Below are 27,536 nucleotides of genomic sequence, written 5' to 3'. Positions count from 1 at the left end.
TCTTCCTAATGCACCCCAGGAGACCATTGGCCTTCCTGGCCACAAGGGCACATTGCTGCCTCATGGTCAACCTGTCATCCACCACCACTCCCAGGTCCTTCTCTGCAGAGCTGCTCTCCACAAGGTCAGCCCCAACCTTGTACTGGTGCCCAGGSTTATTTTTCCCTWKRTGCAGGACCCTGCACTTGCCCTTGTTGAACCTCAGGAGGTTCCTCTCCACCCAGCTCTCCAGCCTGTCCAGGTCTCTCTGAATGGYAGCACAGYCCTCWGGTGTGTCAGCCACTCCTMCCAGCTTGGGATCATCAGCAGACTTGCTGAGGAGGCACTCTGTCCCCTCATCCAGGTCACTGATGAAGAAGTTGAACAGAATGGGAGCAGGTACTGAGCCCTGGGGGAGGCCACTAGCCACAGGCCTCCAACTGGACTCCACGCCACTGATGAYGACCCTCTGAGCTCTGCCTTTCAGCCAGTTCTCAATCCACCTTTATATGATGCTTGAAGAAACATCACTCTAACTTGGTCCAGTTTCTACAGTGGCCCAAACAATCAGTTAGGCAGTTAGATTTCAGGGAAAGATGACCCAAATACAGAGCTAGATTTCCTGTCACCCACCACCACTGTGCACATCAGAAAGTCAGGAAAGAGTAATGCAACACCAGGATCCCTCAGAGATGAGAAAAGGAGCAGAAAACACAGGTAGCAAGTTCTTTATATACAGGTGGTCAAGCAGGGCAAATATAAAGAATTCCTTTGAAAAACAGAACTAGCCCATCACTGAAGTCAGGGACTATTACTGAATGTGATTACCTGCTCAATAGTGTCAGTGCCCAATGATGGAAAGCTAAGAAATATAAAGGAATGCTAACTGAAACTGCAGTCAGCTCCACTGACGAAAGACATTGTTAGATGCTGGTAAATGTTGTTTTCTCAGCTTTCCCAGAAGTGTTCTGGTATTCTTCTAGTAAATCATTTTTCTTTAGCAACYGTATTCTTTTAAACAGATGTCCTAACTTCCTTACTTCTGGGAATCTAGCTTTAAGTTGTATCAATACATCAAATCAAATACGGTTTTCTATGTAATCAAAGGTTAGGAAGAGAAACGGTATGAAATCCTGCTCTGGTGTTAGTGCATACTCAAGTAGAGACTATAAATCCAAGCTAACTTACCTTCAGAGGCAAACGGCTTTTCAGTGAGCAGCTTTAAGAGATCASTAGCCAGTAACAGAGCTTTACAAAGTTACTGTGTGTCACTCATGTCAATAATTGTGGGTAATTCCAACAGTGTGTGCTTAATCCCCTCCAATTGCAAGATAATACATCTTAGATTAACTCCTTTTTACTCACCTGAACTGCAAAACTTGGCATCTGAGGCAGCTGAGAGCATGCAAATAGACAGTTACTGCTACACAGCAGCTCAGCTCGCAGCTGGGACTCCCTAAATCACAGTAACTCAAATGTGTGTGTGAGTTCTAATTTAAAAGCCAGTGCTGTATGATCAATTTACCTATAATGCAGACATGGTTATTCCAATACAGAAGTCCACATGTGTTGTTTYAGGCTTTAGCAAGAGCGAGGTAGAAAAGCATTAGCTTAAACCTCAGTAACTCCCCTTTGCTATAGATTGAGAGCGTGCACTCAACTGATTGTGTCCCAGTTGATGTACAGTGACATGCCTTGTGCTTAACTCCACAGATCCTTTAATTGCTCAATTTCCCCTCAGGGCTAAACCTTAAATTAGCTTTGCTTTTTGACATCAGTTCTTTGCTGCTACAGCTCTTGTGAAAATGATCCTTAAATCAGAGAAATATAAAGTACAGCCTAATCTGAATGGTTGGATTTAACATCTCTATAAACTAGCCTTGTTTAAAAAGGAAAATAAGACAGCAGGGAAAGAAAAATCCTCTATTTCAAAAGATAACAACAATACACATTAGCCTAGGAGATTTGCAAGTTATTTGGCCTCCCGGTGCAGGGAAAGGGTGAAGAGGGGGAAACTGGACAATAAGCAGACGGCGAGTTCTGCACAACAGCCTGGTATGTTTTCAGTGCAGAAGGCAGCATCTCCTTCCCACCCCATTCTTCAGTATTGCAGATCCATCCACCTCTCCTTCCTAGATGTACTGTCTTCCAAACGCACAACAGGGCTTGCATTTCCCTTTTCATAGTGGATACGAACTGTAAACCAAAGGTCCAGATTTCACAAGAGACTATTAAATCCATTGGGGGGTGGGGCTGAGGGAGAAAGAAAGGCAATCTTCCCAGCCCTGGTGCATTTGGAAAAGGCTGAACAGAGAGACAAAAAGCATTCTTTGCTGGAAACTGAATCCGGAACAGTCATTACTGCGAGCTCTGGATGGAGACCTTGTTAAAATTTACTCYCCAGCTAATGCTTTTTTTGTTCTGTTTTTCTTCCAAGGGTTTTAATGGTTCTATCTGGGATGGGAGTACAAAACAAACCATAACGCAACTAGCCAAATCAATCAACAACTTTGAACAAGTCCATTTCTTTGACAAAAATAACAGTACTTGAGATCTCAGTTACTATCATAGCCAGCTGATGAGTGCTAGCTTTATGTTTCTTTAAAGGAGACAATACAAAGTTAATAGGAAACATAAGATATAACTATACGGACAGGTGCAAACAGACACAAGCTTACTCATGYCCAGGCAGCTCCAAGTTTGGGCCAAGTCAGCTTGCACCTATCTATGCTTATGCACAACGGCAAACCTGTACAAGCACAACAGTGGATTTTCTAGAACTGACTGAGCTCCCTTGACACCTATTCAGATCAACCAGTCTGGAGAACGTTAAGCATCCCATGCAGTTGGGCTGACAGTGGTGTTTTAGAAAACATTTCCACCCTCTTCATTTTTAAAACTTTTAAAAAATATTTCTGAACTTCTGTAGCTCTACTTCAACATCAGGATACAGAGGAAGAAGTAAGAACAGCAATATTATGCACCTTTCTCAAGGTCACAGAAGGAATCRGTGTCCAGTCAGGTTGGAATTCAAAGCCTTTGGCTCTCAGTACTTGTGTAAAGACTCTCTTGTCTCCCCAAAGCAGGACCACCCTTATCAGGAGGAGAAACCCTTCCTAAGCTCCAGATGTTTGCTTCTTGCACCCACTTTATTTGGGATACTTACAAATGTATACATTAACTTATTATCAAGCTGTGYTGCATACTTCTGGAGACACAAGCAAACAGAATTTATCCCAAAGTCTAGCCCTCTCTCTGTATCATCTTTAAAAGCTTGTATCTTTGGAGAGGAGAGCAAAGATGTTCATCCTGCTAGGAGGGAAGGAAGAACTGGAAGAAACTCTGAGAATAATCAAAAAAAAAAGAAAAGAGTCTGCCGTAACTCCATGACTCCCTACCACTCCTTCACCAAAAGGAAATTTACTTCAGTCCAGGAGCATGAGGTTGAAGCAGAATAACAAAGTGATATCGTGAATCTCTTCCCAAACCTTGGACAGGCTTGGCCTGTAACAATAAATCTTCAACATCTCTCTAATAGAGTAGCGTGTAGGAAACAGCTCGTCTTACCCATGCAGCCTTCTTCTTCATCAACAAACATTTTGGATTTCAGCACACGCTTCCGTTTCCTCTTCCTCCCTCCAGCTGAAACCTGAAGTACATTGCAGTATTGTGARAAATCAAATATTAAGGCTTTGTGCATGTGGCCAAGTTATAAGAACATAAGCATCAGAAGATAAGTCTAATCTCTTCAATAAAGTTGAGCATGGTTTGGTAACTAATTCTGTCCCTTCCCAGGTTACCCTAGTCCTATTTCTGCTAATGCTACAATTCTCCCCACGCTACCAAGACAAATCTGAGAGAGAGAAAACAGAGCTTAAGTGAGGCAGCAACTTTTCCTGTCTGCAGCACAAAGGACACGTTCCCTCTTCTGGGGCATGTGACATTTCAAAATTTGTTTAGTTATGCTAGAAGAGTGCATTGGGGTTGTCTCAACATACCTCTGAAAAATGAAAAAACAACAAGGTGTGCAAGACATCAGAACCCTTGCTGTAATGGAATAACTGCACTTACAATAAAGCTACTTGTGTTTTCTCAGCTCAGGGGTTCACTTCTTGCCAGTCACAGCCCACCTCTCAGGCAGCTGCTTCTCTGTGCTACAGGGCTCAGTACCAAGATTCTCTGGTTTCATTTCTGGCCCTGCCTTGACTCCTGAGGCCAAGATTTAGAGGGAAGAGTGCTCAATTGCAAGTTACAATTCAAAGAACCATTAGGAGGGAAAAAGAGGAAAAGAAAAATCCCAGAAAACTGCACTATGTCAGCAGAAAAGCTAGAATTTAAATAAAGTTATATTCTAGAAAATGAATGGAATAGTGAACACAATGGATTCTTTCAAGCTGGATAATGTGATGGAATTCACAAGCAAGCAGGACCTTCCCTCTAGATTTAACATCTGAAAAGTGACTGGGAAATCCCCAGGTGAATCAGATAACATATGATAACAACCATAATATGCTTTTACCTCAGTGGATGCAGGCTCCAATTCAGTCTTCAGTGCAGGTAGGGGAGGTGGAGATGGAGCTTTCACTTCCTCRGGTGTGGAAAATGGTGGGACATCTGGTAAGAAGCACAGATGAAGTTCTTGATAGTATGTGGGCCCAGTGACCTCTTGCAGCCACTACTTTGTCTCAGGTGATCTAATTTGACTCTGGGCAATTGCCTGCAACTTGTACTTAGCTTGAGGTTTGCAACTGATACCTCAGACTTGTTTTATTCAAGTCAGTTCAAAATGTGCCATGTTGTCTGTCTCCAGCCAGAAATCTAACCTGCTACACACTGCAGTWCCCAAAGGAAAAAGGGTAGAGGATGGGACAGGATGGGGAAAGTACATTTGGTATTTTTGCTCTACCAAATGAAGCACTAAAAACAGGCAGAGAAACTGGAAAGTTTTAGCCATGTATTTCACTTGCTCATTAAACAAGAGGCACTGTGATTTGTTTAGAAATTAAAGGAGTCAGAGTTTAAGACTACATATTCCCAGCTCAGTGGTTGACCTTAATTTCACTCTGCACCTCCCCCAGCATTGGTAAAAGASTCATTGCTTCATAAGTCGTGCTACAAATCTCAAGTAATCAGTACTATTAGCTTGAAACGTCCTTAATCCAAGGATTAAGTACAACATGCTATTATTCACCCTAAGGATCTTATTAATGGACATCACAACTCTTCATTTGAAAAAAAATATAGCTAAGTCTACTCTTTCATCTGTCATCATGAGATCCAAGTTCTTCTCTATGCAGCAGATGGTGCAAGGACCAAGAGAGTGGAATCCTTTCAATGCCAAAACTAACCAAAATAGTCAAGGCCACCTTTACTAATTTGTACACAGCAAAACCAGCACTGGAACCTCTAGCAGCTCTGTCAAACAGGACCTTAGTGAAACTAGCAGGACTTATATACATATGAGAAAAAGCCAGGGTCAGTCTTTTGTGGAGCTGGCAAAGGAACAGAGCTGCGAGGATAATGTATATTCAGCATAGAGCAAAGGGGAAGAGCAGTACCTTGCATCACACAGAAGGCACCAAGACTAACTTAAAAGGCTTTAAAGAGAGTCCCCTCCAAGTCCAAGTGAGAAATATTGCCACACAAGTCCGCAAATGTGGGAGAGAGCTAGGAACGTGGGGGAAGAAACTCCTCATCTGACCTATTGCTTAATAAGAACAATTGAGCTGTTGGACGGGAGGACAGAGTGCCTGTTTGGCTTCTCCTCCCAGCCTCTGCTGGCTGTAGCACTGCGTTCATATTGTCGTTGTAACACGAATTCTGGATCTGTAGCTGTCCCAACCGATTAGGTCAGTGTTAAGAGTTATGACTGTGCCAGGCATACGGCCAGCTGACCTTCACAGGTTAAGAAGGGCTCAAGTGAAACAGTGGTCAGCTGCCAATGCTGAATAATAAATTACATTCTTCAAACAAGGACTCAGCCTCCTAACTACTTCAGTAAGCAAGGCATAGAAATGCAGAGTGGAATAACATGACTTGGTATTTCACCTTGCTTCAAATAGCTGGATCTGGCGGTTGTGTAAAGATAAAACCAAACAATTGATCTACTCCAAGGTGCTAACTGCCGAGGCAGGCCGCGATCACAGCTGAGGAGCTGCAGGGAGCTCAGAATTCTTAGCATTTATCATAGTCTCACAGCAACTGCAGGCTCAAGTGCCCCTGTACTACCGAGCCTCAAATGAGATTTACAGACTACTCGAAAGAATAGACCTAGCGATCAGATCAATCATAAAAGATTCTTAAGAGTCTACACAAGGACTGAAAACTGCCCTAGTGGAAAACTGCAACTCCTGCCACGCTCAGCCAGAGGCATTGCTATGGTTCTCGTTTGAGGGAAATTCAGGTTTTTCTTCAGCCCCCTTCAGACCAATTTCCCCAGCTTTGGCAAACAGAAGGCACCTTCTCCCCACGTCAGGGTGTTTCTGACTCCCATAAAGCTGCTTTTCTATTACTTTATCCTCTTCCAGCCAGCACAGTCCTCTGACATGTGATAACTCCCAAGTCAACCTCTAGCTGCTGCCCACAGTTTACCCAAYAGCAACAGCTGCATGAAATGGATACAAGCTGGGCAACCGGATGTACCAAGGACGTAAGTTCTGGCTTTGTTCAGTTTGCTCTGACCCTGCCTGGATAAACTGTGAAAAGCTCTAGTGCTTCTACTGCAGCTCTCTGAAAGAGATAGAATTTGTAGGTTACAGTGCCACCAAAATCACCATCCAAAGTGGCTGTAAAATGCTTGTCAACACTATGAAATGTTGCCTATGTTGGTATAGCTGAAGCTGCCAAAACCTCCCGTCCTCTGTGGACACACTCGTGTAGTTTATTCTGGCACTGGAAGCAAACCAACCTGCAGTGACTAARGCACCCTCATACCGATATAGATTTTTAATGAAAAATCTTTTTAATGAAAATGATTGCCTTTTATGCCTTCTGTATTTTCAATTTGATACAACAGGCTGACGCTTATGTCAATAAGCTATTCTTATAGCTTATTTGGGGCTAGTTTCAGTAGATTAGGAGTAGATTAGAAGAGCAACACAGAAGACTTGCACTGACAAACGTCCATGCAGTGCTTTGCATTAGGCCCATGGTCTGGTCCATATGGACCCAGTTTAAAACCCATGAACTGTCACTGTGAGCCCCTCTAAAAAGGGCAGTGGTTTTACTAKCACAGTTACACAGGTGGAGCCCTGTCTGAATGCCACTCAATCACAGTAATGGCTCTGGACAGGCATCTCCACGCGACTCCAGCTGCACCCACTGGAAAGGTTATTGCCCCTGCCGAGGCCATTGCCCCTCTGAGCTGCGGTGGAGCAGCCTCTGCAAGAACCTCCTAATTTGCTTCAAGCAGAGGTCAGCCAGGTTAGCTTGGTGCATCAACATAAGCAGCAGCTAGACCGTTAGCTTTTGATACCTGCACTAATTATTTTGTTCCCATATTGCATCTTACATATTTAAAACGTAACCTTCTATCATCTGTGGGTGAGTTGTGCAGGTGTTAGATGAGCCAGGCCCTCCTTGGCAGCGATCTCCAAATGCTGTACAGCATATGGCTCCTTCCTCTCTAATTCCCACTGGGACATCGTGCAAAACAATGTCACTCCAGGCTCTCTTCTGCTGAGTGTTGTTGATTAAAAACTGTTCCTGCTCTCTGGAGAAACCCATTTGCCACTTTAAGGGTAAATGTTCTCAAAGTCCAGCTGCTGTATGATTTTTCCTAGAAGCATCTGTTTTATCCAATTTATACTCTCATACTGGAATACAGTATGTAATACTACATATATTATCAATCTGGATTCAATCTGAATATTTCAAAGAGTTTGAACCTCTCTTCTTTTAACCAATTAGATTTAGAAGGGCAAACAGCAGAAGCAAACCTCTGAATACAGAGCTAATCAGGGTGGTTTAGACAGCCATTAGCCTAAGAAGGAGGTGAAGAGCAGCTCTCAGTTCTAATCTTTCCCTGTTTTCAAAAGGGAATAATACAAAGCTAATTTGTATAACACACAAATTTGTATGTACCACTATAACGTGCATAAATTAGCAATTCTAATACATAATACAAAGCCAATTCTTCACATGGTACAAAACTAATTCTCCAGAAAAGGTGGAAAGACCAAAGGGGTCTGATGCAGGAAGAGCAAGAGGAGAAACAAGAGACTTCTCCAAATGAAAAGTCAGGCTTTTTGCATAGTAGTAGCTTGGTAGGTTAGATRGGGGTAAAATACCCCCTCCCCCAAGAGAAGCAGGCACTTATCCCTACTTCTACTATATTTAATGTCTAGGGTTACTAATTTAGAGAGTGGGTAATAGGACAAGTAGGCCCCCAATCTCACCCGAGGACTAACTCCATGGTTTTTACTTGCCAATCCAGTTAAGCCACCTTTAAGAGCACAAATAAAACAAGGCAGAAAGACCAAAAGGATGCAGGAGAGCACTGACACTAGGGGTACACACACGTTCTCTGGACCRTGTCTCGGAACAAATGAAAACACAAGGCACCACATTCAAAGGAATTAACTATTTAGTGTATGATAATCTAACACAGATATTCCACAAGAGAGGCCCAAGAGCTCTGATATGGAAAAACATTAAGTGTGTATGCAGCAATCTGCAAGAGTTTGCAGTGCTCTACAGGAGTGGTCCTCAGCTTATGACAATCTTCCAGCACTGCTCCTGCATTAAAAGAGTTGTAACAGAAACAGATAAAGAAAGCAGACTATGAGGTTGCCTACCAACATGTTACGTGTCTAACACTGTTGCAAACACTGCAGGCYGGGGGTCCCCAACTTACAGCAGCAAGAGGAAGACAGGACCAACAAACTTTTGTGCTTCCAAGAACAGTGTCTCCATACAGTCCTACCACAAACCTGAAATGAAGGATTCATTCCTGCCTGCTCTTGCTAGCAGAGAACTGACAAGCTGAGAAATTCCAACCCAGTAAAGAGTAGCGCTTCAAGTGGCTAAATGGGCTGATTTCAATCTTCCTTCTTAAGAGCTAAACAACCCAGCTTGTCAGTTGGCTGAGTGGTGAGTAAATGGAAAGACCAGATAATAGCTTACAAATATTTAAAGAAATAAATACCAAAGAGTGTGGGCATATACATTTTTTATGGCTAAACAAGGAGCTGCACACAGGAATGTGATGAAATTAAGACTGATCATGAAGAACAGTTTCCTGAGATATTTATCATCCTGTGGAACAGTTTGAGCAGAAGTGATGGATGGCTGATGACAGAGATCACTTGAAATTACGCTGAGCAAAAAAGAAACCATGAAAATAGCAGTCTCCTTGCCACCTTAGGCCTAAGATATCCAGCAGTATCCCCATCCCTCATTTGTATTACAGATTCTCTTCATTTCACAGTCATTTTCTCATGTGCTGCCCATAATAAATAAGCAAAGACCTTCAATTCTCCTTCTGGAATCCATCCCTTTGCTAATATAACCTATTAGCTRTTTTACCTTTTTTTATTGGAGCTGTACACTAAGCTGATGGTTTCAATTATTTGTCCATAATGATCTCCAAATTCTTTTCCTGATCAGCTTGCTGGATGACTGTTCCATTTCGCACATACTCCCCAGCTTGCTTCGCAACTTATTTTCCAGTTATCTACATTGAACGGCATTTGTCACCTCAATTATCCAAATTCTTTGGAATCTGGCTCTGCTGTTCCTCATTATAAGCCCAAATCTTGCGATGTTCTGGGCACCCTACTCCTATCAAAGCCAACAAACACTGAGGAGACGCAGAGTCGCATCGGATATGGCTCAACTGTTTTGCCTCCAGTTTCTCTATTATCTATTTTTTGGAATCTTGCTTCCAATGCTGTCTTCCAAAGCATTTCTATAAACAGCCTGAATAAAGATACTAAAAATGACCTTTGGGGMGTGGGGGTCATTTAGCAAGTGTTTACAGCTCACCAAATCAGCTGGTTATGACCAATTATATAATTCTGGAAGACACTACGTCTTTCACAAGAGATTTGAGAACCTATTTCACACAAGTCAGTGTGACTGGCAGCACACTTGGTGAGGAGACAGCCAAATCTGTGTAAGCTAAACCAAAAACTAAATGACTGAGGCCTGCAGCACAAAAGAAATTTTTGCAGTCTTCAGTCCTCTAAACTATTCCCTCAATCCTTGACCAACAGCCTTGGATAATAACATTGTTGAAATCAGGCCCCTGACCTACATGCCTGGTTGTTTTCATATCTTTTACCTTCGTCATCACTACTGTCAGACTGAAGTTGTTTGATTCTCTTCCTCTTTTTCTTGAGGTTTTCAGGCTCTCTTTCCTCCTCATTATCTGAYTTGTTCATCCTCTTCATTTTACTGCCACAGCGGAAAGAAAAGAAAAAAAGCAGGACAGAGGAAAAAGAAATAATGAACATGTGTTATGCCTTGTGTATGCAKGAAAGCAACATATGTATTTGGACAAGTATATTCCTGATAAGAGGACTGTTAGCAAGGAATCAAATACCTCTGTACCTCAAACATGATTATTACATATGCTGAAGCATACTCATATATACAACCAGGCACAGGCATATGAGCATTTTTATGCTTCTCATCTTTACCCATATCCAGTTCTTCAAATGAGAAGGATTTCTTTAGCCCCTCTACAGTTCAGCATTTTGCCAAGTACCTCACCTAGCTTGGCCACAGTAACCTGGCAAGAGCATGTTACTGATCTTGTCTCTATAGCTCATGCTCCCAAACACTAATGTCCCCAACAGGATCACTCAGAAGCTCTTTTGACAGACTGCTTGCCACTGACCGACTATGAGGTAGTGTCTCAGAATCCTGGAGCCATTTTTAAAGACTACTGGAAAAATAAAATAGCTTCTTTCTTTTTACTGTTGGCGAGACATGTCAGACTAACAAGCCTGGAGGCTAAAGGCCTGCATATCCTCATAGAGCTGGTACAGCCCAAGTGGCCTCCCCAACACCACATTGCCAGCGTGCAGTTTCCAGGCCCTTGGCTTTTTCAGCAAGACTATCAAAAAGAAGACCAGTTAGCACTAACTGTGATGGTGGGCTGGGTGGTGTGCTTACCTAGTTAGTAAGAAACAGATTGAGACCACCAATTAATTACTCATAGGCCACCAGAGAGCCATCAGACTGTAATGATTTTTGGTCTCTGTCAGTTTGGGTTGGATTAAACACAAAGGGCTGAACTTTAAATTTACTTGGAGTCTCAGCCCAAAATAAACCAGCGACATCGAAAGCAGCAGTACATTAGCTACAGAAATCAACAAGCAGAACTTTGTGTGCTAGAAACTGTGTACATACAAGCTTGGGAATATACTACCTTCCCTGCAGTACAGGTGCTCCTGCCAGCCCCCACAGATTGCTTGCGGGGTCTGTACTGAGCCTGTTCGCAGCGTGAGGTTGTCTCATGGAAAGCTGCCCCCCTCCCGCTGAGGAGTACCTGGATTGTGTCCCTTCCCAGTTGCAATGGCACAAATGGCCCTAAGGCATCTACAGCACTCGCCTAAATGGAAAAGAATTAGTAGGAAAAAATCCTAAGAGATAATTTTAGCCACATTTAATGCAATTTAGTAGCTGGAAACAGAAGGTGAGCCAGCATCGTAAGACCAGCCAGCCCAGCACAGGCCATCAACAAGTGGGTTAACAGATGACAGGGACGCTGAAAAGTATGGCCCACCTTTTTTTGTCCTTTTGTTGAATTTTAGTAGACTCTGTTTTCCTCCCAGGTTTCTCTGCTATGGTACTGGGGGTTGATTCTGGTTCTGCTGCAGGAACAGAAGGCTTGACTACTTCTTTTTCTTCCTTTGGCTGCTCAGGCACAGGATTGACTTTGAGTTTATCTGTGAATAAAGAATTAAGAAGGAACAAACACTGTGCATTCAATATGAACCAGAACCTACAAAGGAGCTGGCTAAATGAAACACCATGTGGCACAAAAATGGAAAGCACTACAGGCCACACGAAAAAGCATTAAGGGATCTACTTTGACCAAGCTTTGTCATAGATGAAAAAAGAACAAGTCTGCATTTCTAGCTGATCTACTGGTTTGGTTCTCTTTTAAGGGCACACCCTGCATAATCACCAGGACCTACGTGCCACAGAACATTGCCAATTTTCTCAAGAGATATTTTGCTATGAACAAGTTGGGAGCTCCTCCTCCAGGCAGCCCTCTTGGGGTAACAGCACATCGATCTTTATTGTCAATTTACCCCTGCTAAAAATCAGAGCATTGAAATCACACATGAAAGAGTACAGAAAGAGAAGAATCAGGACTGAGGAAAAAAAAAAAAAAAAAAATCAAACAGCACTGTGTGCAGTCTCCATGCTGAATAACACTACAGCCCAGTAGTATTAGTATTTTGAAAAGTGTACTGGCTACATCTTCCCTCTCCCCCTCCACCCCAAAATGATAAAGAACCAATCTCCTTTGTCTACGTAGCACAATGTACAAGGATAATTCTTCTCTAAAAGACTTAATCTAGTACTAGAGAAGAGACAGCAGGTGGGAGAGGGATAAAATAGCATATTTGTCATCCCGATAGGCAAAGCTTTTAGCACATTAGTACTAATTACAGCCTGCTAGCTTCATTCAGCAGCTTTACACACATGCACAATGAAGAGAGGACAAGACGATTTAGAAACCTGTAAACTCAAGTGCAAGATGCCTTGGGGAAGAAAAAGCACTCAACAATAACAGGTAACAATAACTACAGTGTCAATAGGAGCAGAGGCTATTGAGAGGGCTAAAAGACTTCATGTCAACACCTTTCTGACACAACCTGAAAAACAGGTTGGCTGCTTCACTGAGCGAGGGAAAACATCTCATATATARGAGTATGAATGACATCTCTCTTGTTTATGATCAATAGCATAGAGCTGAAGGGCTCAATTATTAACTTGGGACTTTCCGGCAATAGTGAAATCTTTGATGCCAGGAGAAACGTATCAACATGCAGGAAATAAATCGCCCTCCTGAACTCAACCTACCTTTCCTATACACATAATCATTTCCAGTTCTGTTGTTTGCTCCAACCCAGCAGCTACCTCTTCTTTGAAGAGCTCCCTGACAGGGCTAAACAGAGAAGCTAACCTCACCACAAATCATAGAAATAGATCCAAGAAGTTTTCTGTATCATTGATGTGTCATCTTTACCATTTCAGCTTCCTGGATTTCCAGAACACAAACTTTGGTCTACAGATCTTCCCAGATCTTAAGAATTTATTGAATTCATGGTAGTAATTGCCCTTAGAATTGTAATGGTTAGGCTGAAAGTATTCTCAGCTCCCTCAGTCTCAAGGCTCATCAGAACAGGAGCTCAGAGATGTCCAACGCTATGGCGTACTGTGTGTTTAGCATTGGAACTGTACCCTGCAAGCTCTAATAGATATTTGTTAGAAAGAATTTTGTTGTTTATTCTCTTCCAGTAACTATTCTTCAAATCCTCTTGTATTCTAAAAGCATCTTTTGAAGAAAGTCCTATAGCTCTTTTCCAATGTCTGTTCAACAGCTTCAGCACATTGAATAATTCAGGGTGGAAGGGGCCTCTGGAAGCCATCTAATTCAGAGCTGTACTCAAAGAGGAAGAACGACTTCTCATTTTTCTACTCTGATTATTAGCTCTTCAATTTGCTATAGAAGAATTAACCCCAAATATAACCATAGACTCTTCAGTGGTTTGTTATGAAAAGCAAGTGTCATTAACACACACAGTCTAACAGGCTTTGGCAATCATTTCGCCAATAGCCAATCCTCCAGTCAAARGTACTCACTTTAAATCAGTTTTCTTCTGCACTAAAAATCCTTCCTGGGTTAGTCTGCACAAATATGTCATTTTAATTGATCTCCACCCAGCAAGCTTTTTGTCAGAAAAATTCTACTTAAAACTTTTCTTTCATTTTTGCCTTGAGCTGCATACACAAAAGTTAACTCCTCTGAGTTCAAAAGAGCAGAAAAAAAAAAACAATATRGAAAACTATGACAATAGAGGATATAAGGGAAATCCAACTAGCCTCATGTCTTGTGGTTTAAAGGGAGAGTTCTGCTCTTTTTTCTTTATTTATACCTCCCCATCACAACTGCATAGCAAGATACTTGGTATCATAAACTATTTCTAATTGCTACTTAGCTAAAACAATAGATTTCCAATACGCTTTCAAACTTTTTTTTTTTTTTAATACAGATGGCTGATCCTTGACCACAATGGTTTCTGAAAACAGATGTATGTTATAAAGCACTTACTCATGGCAGCTTTTCCAAAGAAATTGTTCATTATGTTGACCTTTCCTGGTGGTTTGCTGCTTGCTGTAGACACCTGGAAGCAAAAACAAGAGCAACCACAGGAATTGTATGTTGCCTACATTTAGCCTAGTATCTAGTGAAAAGAGACACGGACACATCAGCACACTTGCAACAYAGCCCTCAAAATGCATAGTATTGGTTCTGGACAAACAAAACGAATACGCAGATTTTGTTGACTAGTCATTATCTTCGATTCAGTATTACCTTAGGAGAATTCAAAGACATTAGAAACTGCACGGAGCTAAGGGATGAGAGTACATTACTTACCACTCCTTAGCTATGCCTTCAAATCTAACTTAGGTCACATTCCCATCTGATGGCTGACAGTGTTACTGAAATAAGTGGTTGGGATTTGGGTCAGTTCCCAGTAAAGAACTGTTCTTTTTGCAAAATATCAGTGCCTCAATTCTCAGTAACCAGCCGAGGAAAGAACACAGACTGGCCAAACCATGAAGACTTTATCCAGCTACTCTGGCACATTGCACTGTTCAGTGATATTTTTTGCAAACAACTCAGCAGTTCTATTCCGTTAATATACTCATAACCAAAGTGAAAAAAAAATCACAAAAAGAAACAAAAAAATTAAAGAAGGTTAGCCTCCTTATCCTATTTATTTTGATGGGAAAAAAGGCAAATCAGACCTGAAAGTTTCCAAAACACAGACAAGCAGATTTCATCAGTTCTAAATTCAATATAAAAATCAGAAAATTGTCCCAAAACATACTCATTTGTTCTGAAAAAAACAAAATCACATTACCATTTATTACCATACACATATATCCATTTAACGGACATAGTGCTTTAAAAAACACTTTTACTAATCAAGATTAAAACAAATCTATCCTGGAGGGATTAAGAAAAAAAAGAAAAAAGCAGCTGAAAAGATAAACATTTTAGTCCTGCACAGGTCAAACTCTGAAATGTCTCTCACAAACTAAGTTTAAACACCTTGATTAAGACCTGCAAGTCTTACATTTCACTTATTGCTCAAAACAAATCCTTTTAAGCACAACAGAGAGMGCGAGATCCTCAACTGCTGTATATACTGGCATAACTGAAGACAAAGGAATAATTGTCTCAATAATGCAGCTACGCTGGCTTCTACTAGCTGGAGATCAGGCTCAAAGAATATCAAAGCATTAAAGCTGTGGCAAATATACTTCTTTGGATAGGTCAAGAGCATGGCAAAATATATGTTCCCTGCCAAGATGACTGAGAGAAGACATGATATACTGTTAAATACTTAAGAAAGAGTGACTGAGCGTTCCCAGCGGATAGCAAGTCTAGAACCAGAAGCAGCAACGAAGCAAGAACGGTTCATTAAATCTATTAATCCGATGGGCTGCCAAAGGGTCTGAGGTAACTTACACCTGGGGTCTCCTTAGCCTCTGCTTTAGGTTCTTTATTTGGGTCCTGGGGTTTGGAAGCCGATTTTGCTGCAAACATTCCCATGATCCCTTTGGGCTGCTGCAAGGTCTGTTTAGCAGTCGACGGACCGTGACCGTTGACCACGGGCACACTGACAGCATTCGTGTCACTCGGAGTCTGGGAACCAGCCTGTGCAGACGTCTGCGTTGGAGAAGCGTCGGCTGACGTCCTGGGGACCGCAGCGGCACAATGAATGGCACTAAACCTGTGTGATGGAGTGAAAAATTTAATTAGCCCTTTAACTTCTTATTTTTCGCCCTGGTGTCTTCCCCAGCAGCGCCTTACTTCTCCGGTTCTATGTTCTCCTGTTATGGGAAAAAGAGCAATTTAATTTGTGCAAGGGGCAAGAAAGAAAGGCTGGCACAGAAGAAGAATGATGGAGACCTCTACTAAAAGGATCAGCTGAACCTGTCAGCAACAGCCAAAGCATTCAAACGCAAAAAAAGCTGTTCAGGTTTCAGTGGGGAGGGTGCAAATGTGTGTGGGGGAGCCTGTCTCCACACCCAAGGTGGGGATGGAGCGAGCTGAATTTTATTCCTAAACTGGTTACACTCGCCAAAGCTTGCAGCATAAGCAGTATTGCCATCTGATGATCTAAAACATTTAAAGTTCAGATGCTCTGATAATGTCCACTATTGCCACAGCAAGCAAGCAAAACCTCTCCAGCCAGGTAAGTAGTTTAGTTTCAGTTACAATTTCCTGAAATCACTCTGAAGATATCCAGGACATTCAGAGATTTAACTATATAAAGTCATTCCCATGTAATTACTAGTAGACAGAGACACACTTCAGCTTGTAACAATCTGAAACATGATTGTTTGAGGATAGTGAGAAACAAGAACTAAATGATTTGCTCACAGTTACAATACAATTCACTAACTGTCAGGAATAGGAATACCCAAAATAACTGAATACTGCTCCCCACTGGGCAAGTCACAGGCAAGGCTTTCCAAATTTCCTACAAAAATGTCACCAGGAAAACACATGCTCATGCCTTCCAATCCACTGAATTACATAGCATATTTTTATTTGCATAAGAAAAACTTTTTCTGCCTATTAATTTCTGTGCCTCCACGTTAGAGGCTCACTTGAACAGTTCACGGTCACTTCTATTTGGATCAGAAACTGAAATGTATTAGTGAATATCACCATCACTRCAGCATTTCTAGGCTGCAGCAGAARTCTCTTGACATCCAAACCTTTAAAGAAGGAAGGAAGACAATTCCTATTTTCAACATGGTTTCAACACAGTCAACACCAGACTCTARATGACTTTTGCTTCTACTCCACAAACACTTCAGAGCAACACCACCAACCCTCCAGATCACAAATATTTGATAGTAGTTAGAGTAACTGTTCAGCAAGCTCACCTAAACCTCACATATTCCAGGGATTTAGGAAGTTAACTTTCCTTAATGCTGTTGTGCTTATGATCTTGACTCAAAATTTACTAAAAAATGAAAATCACAGAAGAAACAAGTGATGTTTAAACTACACTCTGCAAGAAAGGAGCTGCTTCCACTCAAAACAAGCATAAAAGCTGATATGAGTCATGTGCATCAAATCCAGTTATTTATATTAATACACCATCTCAACATGTAGCCACTTCCACTGTCTTCACAGTGTMACAGGTCCCATATAAGCACAGAACAGAATAAAGATTCTTGGCCCCAGAGCTTAAAAGAGATATGGACAGGGGGAAATATAAGTCAGTAGGTCTGGTTTGGTGCAAACACACAGTCAAGCCTTTGCTAAGTTTTTTGTGGGTACACCAGCAATCTGGTCCCAAGCATAAAAGATGATTCATGCAGTTGATACGAATCAAGGGAGGGGGAAACATGATCATTCTGAATTTAGTTCAGCCAGGCTRCAAATGAAGAAGCTGAATTTTTCTTAATTTGCCTGGGAAATTCTGCTCAAGAGGCAAGCAGGGATTCAAATGTAGGCTTCACAAATGAGATTGCTGAATCTGAATTGTCTAAACCTTCAGGATTTATAAGTCTGAAAGCCAGACTCCTCTAAGGCACAAATGTCACCATGCAGGGGTGCCCTAAAGTAAACAGTGATTGCAATAAGGCCAAAATTACAGCCAAATGCATGGTGTATGTTTTCACCAAAGCAGGGTTCTCTAGCACTTACTGTTGTATTSACACTCACTTATGAAGCACAGCATCTAGAACTTTATTTTCTCAGTCATTCTCTAGTGAAAATTTTGAAGACAGTTAAATTTCTATCTTCAAATTCTGTATTGCAGGGATCTCTCTTTTAAACTAGACTGGTCACTTTTAAACTAGACTGGTCATCTGCTACTGGACAGCATTGAATATACTGATTACATCAAGCTGAAGCCATCCTGGCGGAAATACACAAAAGAGAGGGGACATAAAAGGTTTAACAGTGGTACAAGGGGGACAGCAATCAACTCACAGGTCAGATAAGGTGACCCTGCTCAACAGCTGCTCAATGATCTCAGTCCTGGCCCTTACAGATAGATGATAACCCCAGAGAACTGCACCTGGGGTGGACACAGTTGCCAGTCACCTTCTGGAAGAAGAGTCAATGAGCTCTGGAGACTGAAGTCCCCCTTAATTCTAGGGGAGCCTTTCTCTAGTTCAACCACGAAGGACACTTGTGACACTATTTTGCATCTTTCCCCTATACTCCAGGCTCTTGCCTTAACTTGCAGGAACTCATCCTCCACATRTATCTTCAGCCAGGCAGAAGAGCCCAGTGGATGAAAGCACAATCTCACAAGGGCAAGTGCAGAGTCCTGCACMWAGGGAAAAATAAGCCTGGGCACCAGCACAAGCTGGGGGCTGACCTGCTGGAGAGCAGCTCTGCAGAGAAGGACCTGGGAGTGCTGGTGGGCAACAAATTAATCATGAGCCAGCAACGTGCCCTTGTGTTTAGGAAGCCAAATGGTCTCCTGGGGTGCATTACGAAGAGTGTTGCCAGCAGGTGGAGGGAGGTGACCCTGCCCCTCTCCTCAGCCCGGGGGAGGCCTCATCTCGAGTCTTGTGTCCAGTTCTGGGCTCCTCAGTCCAAGAGAGACATGGAGCTACTGGAGAGAGTACAGGCTACAAAGATGATGATAGGGCTGGAGCACCTGCCCTATGAGGAATGGCTGCGAGAGCTGGGCCTGTTCAGCCTGGGGAAGAGAAGACTGAGGCAGGATCTTATCAACGTGTACAAGTACCTGAAGGGAGGGGGACAAACTCTTTTCAGTTGTCCCATGTGACAGGACAAGAGGCAATGGGCAGAAATTGAACCACAGGAAGTTCCGTCTGACCGTGAGGGGGAATTTCTTCCCTGTGAGAGTGACAGAGCACTGGACCAGGTTGCCCAGAGAGGTTGTGGAGTCTCCTTCTCTGGAGATCTTCAAGGCCCGYCTGGATGCAACCCTGTCTGACATGCTGTAGGTGACCCTGCTGAGCAAGGGGGTTGGCCTAGATGATCTCCAGAGGTCCCGTTCAACCTTACTGATTCTATGAAAACAGAAGACAAGCCTGGGTTAGCAATTTGCCGAGCATATCGCTTAATGGTTTYGTAAGTCAGTTACAGTCTTCTCTTCTTGTGTGATAGAAAACTGGATGTAAACTGGTCATAATTAAGTGCGGCCCAGAAATCAGAAAAAAAWTTCTAGCCATCAAGCCATCAGGGAAGACAGGTTTTGGAACAATTTGCCATTTGGAGTAGCAGGGCAAACGAACCAACTGAGAACTGGAAATAGCTCAGGTTACCAGATAATCACACAATGCATTTGCCTAGGGTCTGGTCTGACATGACCCAGATGATACCTTTTTTCTAACCTTCTGAAGGTCCAGGCTTACTTGGTAACTATTGATTTCTGCTGCTGAAATGTGCTATATAGCAACATCTCACYAGTCTCAAATCACACAGTGTAAGAAGAAAAACAAGATGCAACTTACTTGCTGCAGTTGTGCAGGTTTGTTTTGACAATATCATAATCCGTGTTGTAAAGAGGCCCACTATCCTTGAGCAAGGCTTTCTGAATGCTGTAGACATGCACACTYGCAATTGTGGCTAGTTTAGACTTCATTGCTGGTTGGGAAAAAGAAGGGGAGTCCTTTGTTAGGGCAGCCTTTACAGAATCAGGTGGCAACTTTAAGTACTAAGCTCTACCAAAGATAGCAGAACAACCGACAGACCGCCTGAGAGCGAGGACCTGAAAATCAGAACRTATAACTGTACCTTCTTGCTACGCTCATTGACCGAGAATTTGAGGTMTCAAACTCCAGAAGCCTGACAAATGCATTTTCCACTGTGCCCACTTGAGTCTCACACAGCTAAATTAAGACTAATCTCTCTKTATTTACCTTCAAAATATCCAGGGCCTGGGACCCAGAATGTCTATATGACTACCTAAAGTTAAGGATGAAAACAGATGGTGATAACTCTACCCTGCTGGAACCATTCGCTACTGTTAAGAAAAAGTCCACAGCATCAACCAATACTGTCCTAGTGTCTCCTTGAGCAGTCTGCCCAAGCAGATGTTTTGTCTATTCTATGCTATTTAGATTGTAACCCCCCTTGAGACAAGGGCTGTTTTTAGGATTTCTCAGATCACTGCTTATACTCTTTGCACAGAGCGCTGGTCTGAGACAGAGCTTCTAGGCACTGTAAAAATATACACAGTAATCATTTCTTGGTGCCAGTCCTAGACTATGCAGCCCTACTTCCATCACAAACTTCAGCCTCTTCCAAATCTAAGTCATACCTTTGGCCTGTCTTCTAATACAAAAAGAAAAAAAAAACACGAACAAGCCTTATCTCCAAAGCCAAATAGAACATTACACAGCACACATAATTCAACAAACGTGACAGATAGTAGTTACGCTGCTTGACAATCTACTACACTTATGAAGACAGTTTAGCTAGAAAGCCATTTAAAAYTTCAAAAAGGGAAATACCATGAGTCTTTCAAGCAGTTAGATCATTAATACCAATACTTAAGGTCACAAAAGCCACAGTATGCTCTTGAACACCAAAGATATTATCTGAAAATAATGATTAGCCTGCAGTTGTGTTTCAATGGGTCCAATCTTAKTAGCAGAACTAGGCTGGGAAAGACAGTAAAAAGACTGACAGTGCACAGAGAGCAGTTTCATAAAGCAGTGTTATAGTGGTCATTCTTTTGTCTGGGATATTTGCTTTCATAGTAAAAGTTAAAAAGACGGAACTATCTCACGAGATGTTAAACTAATACCCAGACCTCTCAGGGCAAAGACTGCAAACACATTTAATCAGTAACTAGAATGACCTGTTTTAGCATCCTTGGAAGCTTGAAGGCTCACAGTCGTCCTAAAACTGTGAAACTCTGCTGTACCCTATTTGCACACTATTGCTTTTAAGGAGGAATTGTCTGTCAGTAGTAAGAAGGTGACTAAGAAATACCACAAGACTCAAATCACAAGTTTGAAGTTGCACAGATGCCGGCTCACATTTTCAAAATTTTAAGATATAGCTAGCACAAGAAGTATATATCTGAACCCAAGAATTTGATCAGGCATTTGTGTGCAGATGTCAAGTTCTGAACTTTACTCACTTTGCAGTTCTTTCAAAGAAAAAAAAACACCAAAAGAATGATTTTCAAGATCTGCTTACCTTCCAGTTTATCCTCTCTCACTACTGCAACCTTGTGGCACTAAGGAAAAAAAARRAAAAAAAATGTACATTTATAAAAATAATTTCAACCTTAAATTTTAAGATGATGTATTGTATGTAACACTAGTATTTTCAATTATCTGTTTAATAAGAAGGTCCACAGATTATAGATGAAGCTTTATAGTTGCACAGAATTCTGCCAATACCTTTAAACAGTCATCAGCTATTAGTTTTTAAACCTGTCTTCCTTCTTTCCTAGTGCATTATTTCACAGATCACTGTAGCACTAAACAAATATCCTATCCTCCATTCCTGACAGTGGGAGATGAAGCACTGATGAAAACAAGAACAACGAGAAAAGCTTTAAATCTGATGTGCCAGCCCACACTAGCCACACACACACACACATATATATATGTATATATATTTAGTTTGCCTGTGAATTGTAACACAGATAGGACACTAGAGAAGCAAGACACAATGAGAAAGTAAGCATTAATTTAAAAGCAAGAAATGAATGTTTCTGGAAAATATGCTCCACAGCATGTAATTTCTTCAGTCTTCAAGGACTACACCTGATCTGTGGCATTCAACAGGTTGCARTTGATATAGAGAGTATCTGAAGAGAAAGGCTGGACGAGTAAAGAAAGATCAAGTGCCTCAGTCCCTCATGGAGCCTGACAAAAAGTAACAAGGAGAAAAGCAAAGAGCATGCAGCACTTAGGACAGGCTGGGAACCATTTATGACAAATTTCTATTTGCATCTCCTTTCAGATGATTCTTGGAGTTGAATCCCCAGCCTTGTGGCTACACCTACTGACAGCCCGCAGTAGTGCAGGATTACCAACAAGCACTCATTAAGAAACAGGGTTTGTTCGGAAGCGTTGAGATTTCCTCCCCAATAATTGATTTATGCTAAATATTACCTGTCAGTTATTCCAATGCCCACATGTGTTCTAGAAATATCTCCAGGATTTGACCTCTCCTCCTGCTCACTCTGGCTAGTGGTTAGACACTCAGTCTGGAGAGCTTTAAGCTCTTCTGTGTGGTATTCTTAACCTCTGCCTTGTTTCATCTCTACCTGTAACAACCTACTGCCTCTGCAGGACATTTTTCTTAGGAGCCACTCAGATTGTGTTTTTTAAAATAGAATGTAGTATTCAAAAATAAGATCTTAAATTTTTGCTGTTTTTAAAGTCAGACTTTCACTTGTTCAGTTTTGTACATCTTTCTTATTAAAAAAAGATAATATAAATTGCTAAGATTGAAGCTAAAAACATTTGTAATTTAAGTCAGGACTTTTTATTCACTTTTTGCTTTAAATACATTATGGCAAATAAGGAAAAAAAAAAGCAGTGTATCAACAAAATTGGTTACCTTGTTATTTTCAAAGGAAACTGGGGGAAACCTCCGAMGTTAATTCAGATTATAAGCCTAACAGTATCTGTACAGCATCAAATAAATATATTCCACYGTACAGAACTGAGGCAATAAATAATTACCTTCAGTTTCAGGCAAATTTGGAGATGTAAATAGAACATTCTRTACATGTAGACTGGCTTATTATTTAAGAATAAGAAAACCAAAAAGGAGTGTTTAACAATCTACAAGTAAAGGCCAGGACACACTAAGATGTACTAATCCTAAATGAAGGCTATGGACTGTACTGTATGAGAAATTTGGGTATCTAAAGACACACACAGACATCTAGCTGAATATCAAAGGCATTTAGRGTTTGGTTATTAAATTCTCAGGAGCGCAAAGGCATTTAACTTGCCATTCTTCCTTCAAAAATCCCTGGAGTACCTTTTTGAACTTTCAGATAACATTTCTGAAGGTCTGACAAGCAGTGACTAGAAACACCAAATGTGTTAATTACATTTAGGGACTCCTTTGCTTAATAAATCAATTTAAATACAAAATATGAYTTACAAAACTTATGTTTCTCTTATATACCAGATTAGAAAGCTTGTTTTATTTAACATGACAACTTTAGTTGAATTACAAAGTCTCTCCAAACATAACACACTTCCACTGCACAGCAGATCCCAACAAACAGAACAGCCAACTYCGTAAGGGCCCCTCTAGACTGTTTTCTGAAACTTGCAGCCTGATAATGATGGAATTGAGAGTTAAATGGGGAAAGGATTTAAATGAATTAAATAAAACCTTGATGCGCTGTTTAACATTGTATTGCCATATCATAGTCTACCTTTACTTTTCATCATTTGTRTTTTCAGACAGAAGTAGTACTTTCTTTTCTACAGGTACACAAGAGCTAGTACATTGTGCTTGTTACAGGAAAAAAAAGAGAGCAAGTTCGGCCTTTGATCCAAAGATGGAAGGCACAAGAAAAAAGAGCTCACAAACACCTTTGAGAAATAAAGCACTCACAATATGTCCATTCTGAATGAGATTTCCTGCAACCAAATAGGTGACATGAAGCTGAGCTCCCGAATTCTCCTTTCGTTTCCTTTCTACGTAATCATACAACATCCTGCACAACAGAAGAAACCAGTGTTAATCACCTAAAAAATAAAGGGCCCGTCACCACCCTTTCAGTGAAGCTTACTTAAGAAGAGCAAAACCAGTTTGACATGGAAGCATTTGACATAAACAGTTATTTTAACTAAGATTAATTTAAATGAATCTTACTGAGACACCTTCCTCATCTATCACCTTGAAGAATCTGACACCAACAGCTATATAAACCAAAGGTGAAGTGAATACAAGCTCTCAAAGCTTTAAAACTTGGTTCAAGATGGTCTCAAATCCTCTAGGCAGCTTGTTCCAAAGTCTCCCATTGAGAAAAGTATATCCCCTTGATAGGACCCAGCATTCTGAAATGTTTGACACAGAAATTGGTGATTTTGGTACAAGATCACATTGCCAGGTGCATATATGGAAACTCAATTGCTTCCATTGATAGAATATTCAGAAATGAAAAGAAGGAGYAAAATTAGTGATCAGGAGGTTGAGTTAAGACTCAAGCTTTCTGGTCCCACTTACACCACTACTTTACGGGAGTTTGACCCTATTATGCTGTAGAACAGGGGTAATACCACACAGCCCATGAGGATTTTATCTCATATAGATACCTAAAGATCCTCATTGCTGCAGTGGGACAGGTTACAATTACTAGGCTGGCACTTCCAGCACAACCCACTAATATTATTCATTCATTYATTTATATAAYCCACTAACTGGGCTGTCACAGTAACTCATATAGACTACCAGTTCCAGTTCTGATGCACTGATGATTCCTTGCACTAGGATGTACTTATGGCTATTATCACTGTAGTTATCTGGCACTTCTCCAGCTTCAAGGACACAGTTTTAAGCACACAGATGTCACAGGACTTCTTCAGTGCTTTTAAGAGTAAGACAAGGTGCCTCCACTTCACCTAGAYCATCTTCTCCATGGCAGAAAATTCTCCCGTTCCTCACAGTTTACTAGGTGAGCAGATCTGCTCCCAGCAAAGCTGTTCCGTCAGGTCTACACCACCACTGAAGCACACTCAGATTTACTCATCATCTAAATAGTTCAAACACACGTGGAAGACAGAGACCAAGCAATCCCTCCACTACACTAGATGCCCAAGTTGATATTTAGGTAGTTTGGACAAGACAGGGGGTGCTGGGCTCAGCACAGTGCAATCATGTACACAGCAGACACCCCTTTTAGTCCAAGCTATAGTCAGAAACAGTGTGAGAAAATATTTGTGTTGTGGGACTTGAAAAGCTTATGCGGCGCTCAGGTTTTATGCTTAAAATGACCTCGCTGTGCAGAATAAGTCTCAGATTCCTTGAGAGCTCACTGTAATAACATTTACCTTTTAAAGATTCTATAAAACAAAGTGAAATCATTTAAGTAATTTATATTCCTTGAAATACACAAAGAGAAGGTTATATCTTTGTGCAGAATTTGGAGACATAAAAATATTCTGACAGCACAGCTGACTTTCCCCATCCTTCAAGTATTTAGCTACACTCATTATCAAATATTCAGCTACACTCATTATCAAATATTCTGACAGCACAGCTGACTTTCCCCATCCTTCAAATATTTAGCTACACTCATTATCAAGCCTGACAGACGCATATTTATAATGGAGTATGCATTAAGCGGCAGGGTAATCAGAATGGATAAATATTTGCCATACACATGAGCTACAATTACCATCGAGGACGTTTTGCATTTTCCTAATTCTGCTCCTAGCAATGTCCACAGATAATACACAGCCTCCTGAGATCAGATATGGACAGGCAGAGTCATTCCCACAGAGGCAGGGCTCTATTTGCTGGACTGTAGCCATGCTTAGAAAATAGTTAGCCACACTTCAGGATGAAAGGAGCTACATACATCTCTCTAGTAATATAATACTGAGACATGTATTCTGGTCCAAGTATTCATATTTAAAGAACACGAAGGAGTCTAGCTGAGTGCTGTTCTCTAAAGCACAACTCTCATTAAAGTCAAGGCAAAACCTGCCAATGGGAGGAGCGAGGGAGGCGTGTTAAATAATGTTACCARTGACATCTGAGAGGATGTGTAAGATTTTTAAATATTTCCAGAGGGACTGTTTTTAATACGTTAACCACAGTTGTGAAAACAGTAATTAATAAGACTTTGCCACACAATAAAACAGTTGTGGGATGCACTAATACCTACTGTTTAGCCTGGTTGACATGAACCCCCAGAGTATAGCTTAGCCATTTGTACGTTACCTGTAAATAAAAAATAAAAATAAAAAACACTTTAGCAAGAAAACTTCAATCTTTTCACTCGTTAAACATCTCATCCTTTGCTTGTTTTACAGATAAGTCACACTCTTCAAYCTCCCCCTCCCTTCTCCCTCCCACCAGGAAATCCACAGCACAGTATCCACTGCTATTGAAGGGAGAGCACGCGGAGACCCATTCACCTCCTGTATTGTGCCATGATGAACAGATTTAATCCCCAAGACCTGAGCAAACAGCTACCCTAAAAGGTGCCTTTTTGCAAATACTTGTTTGAAATATCACTGTAAACAATACAACCATTCAGAAGGTCTGCATTCTTCAGCTTCACAGCGGAAAAGAAAATTAAACAACATTTAACTGTAAGAAGTATTTTATTGTTCTCCCAGACTGCCACTGAGGATTTATTCCAGATTGCCCTGCTATCTCCATCTATCACAGGGGACACAGGGACAAGTTACAAGTCCTGCAGCACAGCACGTCTGTGCTTACCCCAGTCAGACAACCTCACCTCTACTCCTAGCCCTGCCACTGATTTCTTCTATGATTTGGACGGGCCATGTCCTTAGACCTGCTTCTTCTCCCACTCTGCCTCTTATAAACTAATCCTCGGACTAGGGCCTCTCAAAACTCAAGTATGACAGTTCAATTAAATTGCTGTCAGTCTAACTGACATTGGCAGCTCATGTTTCTGTAACTGCATCCACAGTCAACAAGATGCACCAACTTCAGCACATTACTTTCTTGATAAAATAGCTGTTTGACAGGAAAAAAAACAGGCACACGTACATATCCTGTTCCTGAATTGTCCTAAAAATAGTAATAATAATAAMAATAAACAAATAAAAAGCAAAGCTTCAAAATGCTGCAGACTAAGTAGTAACTTTAACTTTCGGCTGATGCTGCAGCAGGTGACAGTTCAGTCAGGACTGCCTCAGTTTTCCARGGGAAACTACTGTTTCATACAGTGCTCTCACCATGGTGCTTTCAAATCGACTCCTGAGCAAAACCAGCTCCAGCTATTAGGGAGTGCAAACGGGCGGCGGGCAGGGAAAGGGGCTGGGTGTGGGGGCGGGCCGGGCACCCACGCGAGTCCCGCCTGCAGGGCCTGAGGGCAGGGCCCTGCCTCGCCTTTCAGCAGGGCGAGAACCTGCTGCTTCCGCGGAAGGAAGTTTCCCGACCGCGAAGCGTCAGGGCTGGTTTGCTACACGGGTGGGAACCGTCGCGGGCCGCCCACGCGGCGAAACCGGCGCCACGCACATGCCCGCCCCCACGGCGACACCCCCGCCACGTTCCCAGCCCCAGCCGGAGAGTTTGGCTCGGCCTCGGTGGCGGAGGCGCCCCGCACCCACTCGCTGGTCACGCGTGGGGGCCGGGGGAGGGCAGTGCGCATGCCCAGGCCGCCAACGGC

At 41.8% G+C, this 27,536-nt stretch overlaps 1 protein-coding gene across 1 annotated transcript in view; it reads right to left on the bottom strand.

Annotated features, from left to right (window-relative positions):
* POLD3 (DNA polymerase delta 3, accessory subunit) overlaps positions 1 to 27,536 on the bottom strand; it is a 32,747-nt gene that overhangs the window by 3,458 nt on the left and 1,753 nt on the right. Inside the window, exons 2-11 of the mRNA XM_085311229.1 lie at positions 26,058 to 26,113; positions 23,780 to 23,882; positions 21,386 to 21,425; positions 19,690 to 19,822; positions 15,701 to 15,965; positions 14,273 to 14,345; positions 11,711 to 11,873; positions 10,262 to 10,374; positions 4,499 to 4,593; positions 3,547 to 3,628 (exon numbers count right to left, since the gene is read on the bottom strand). Of these exons, the coding sequence (XP_085167355.1) occupies positions 3,547 to 3,628; positions 4,499 to 4,593; positions 10,262 to 10,374; positions 11,711 to 11,873; positions 14,273 to 14,345; positions 15,701 to 15,965; positions 19,690 to 19,822; positions 21,386 to 21,425; positions 23,780 to 23,882; positions 26,058 to 26,113 (1,123 nt within the window). The remainder of the gene's footprint in view (positions 1 to 3,546; positions 3,629 to 4,498; positions 4,594 to 10,261; positions 10,375 to 11,710; positions 11,874 to 14,272; positions 14,346 to 15,700; positions 15,966 to 19,689; positions 19,823 to 21,385; positions 21,426 to 23,779; positions 23,883 to 26,057; positions 26,114 to 27,536) is intronic.

The sequence above is a fragment of the Rhea americana genome, unplaced genomic scaffold, assembly GCF_003343005.1.
Source record: "Rhea americana isolate MKP2758 unplaced genomic scaffold, rheAme1 scaffold_335, whole genome shotgun sequence".
NCBI lineage: Eukaryota > Metazoa > Chordata > Aves > Rheiformes > Rheidae > Rhea > Rhea americana.
The sequence above is the reverse complement of the archived record's forward strand: the minus strand, read 5'-3'. Positions and strand labels throughout refer to the sequence as shown.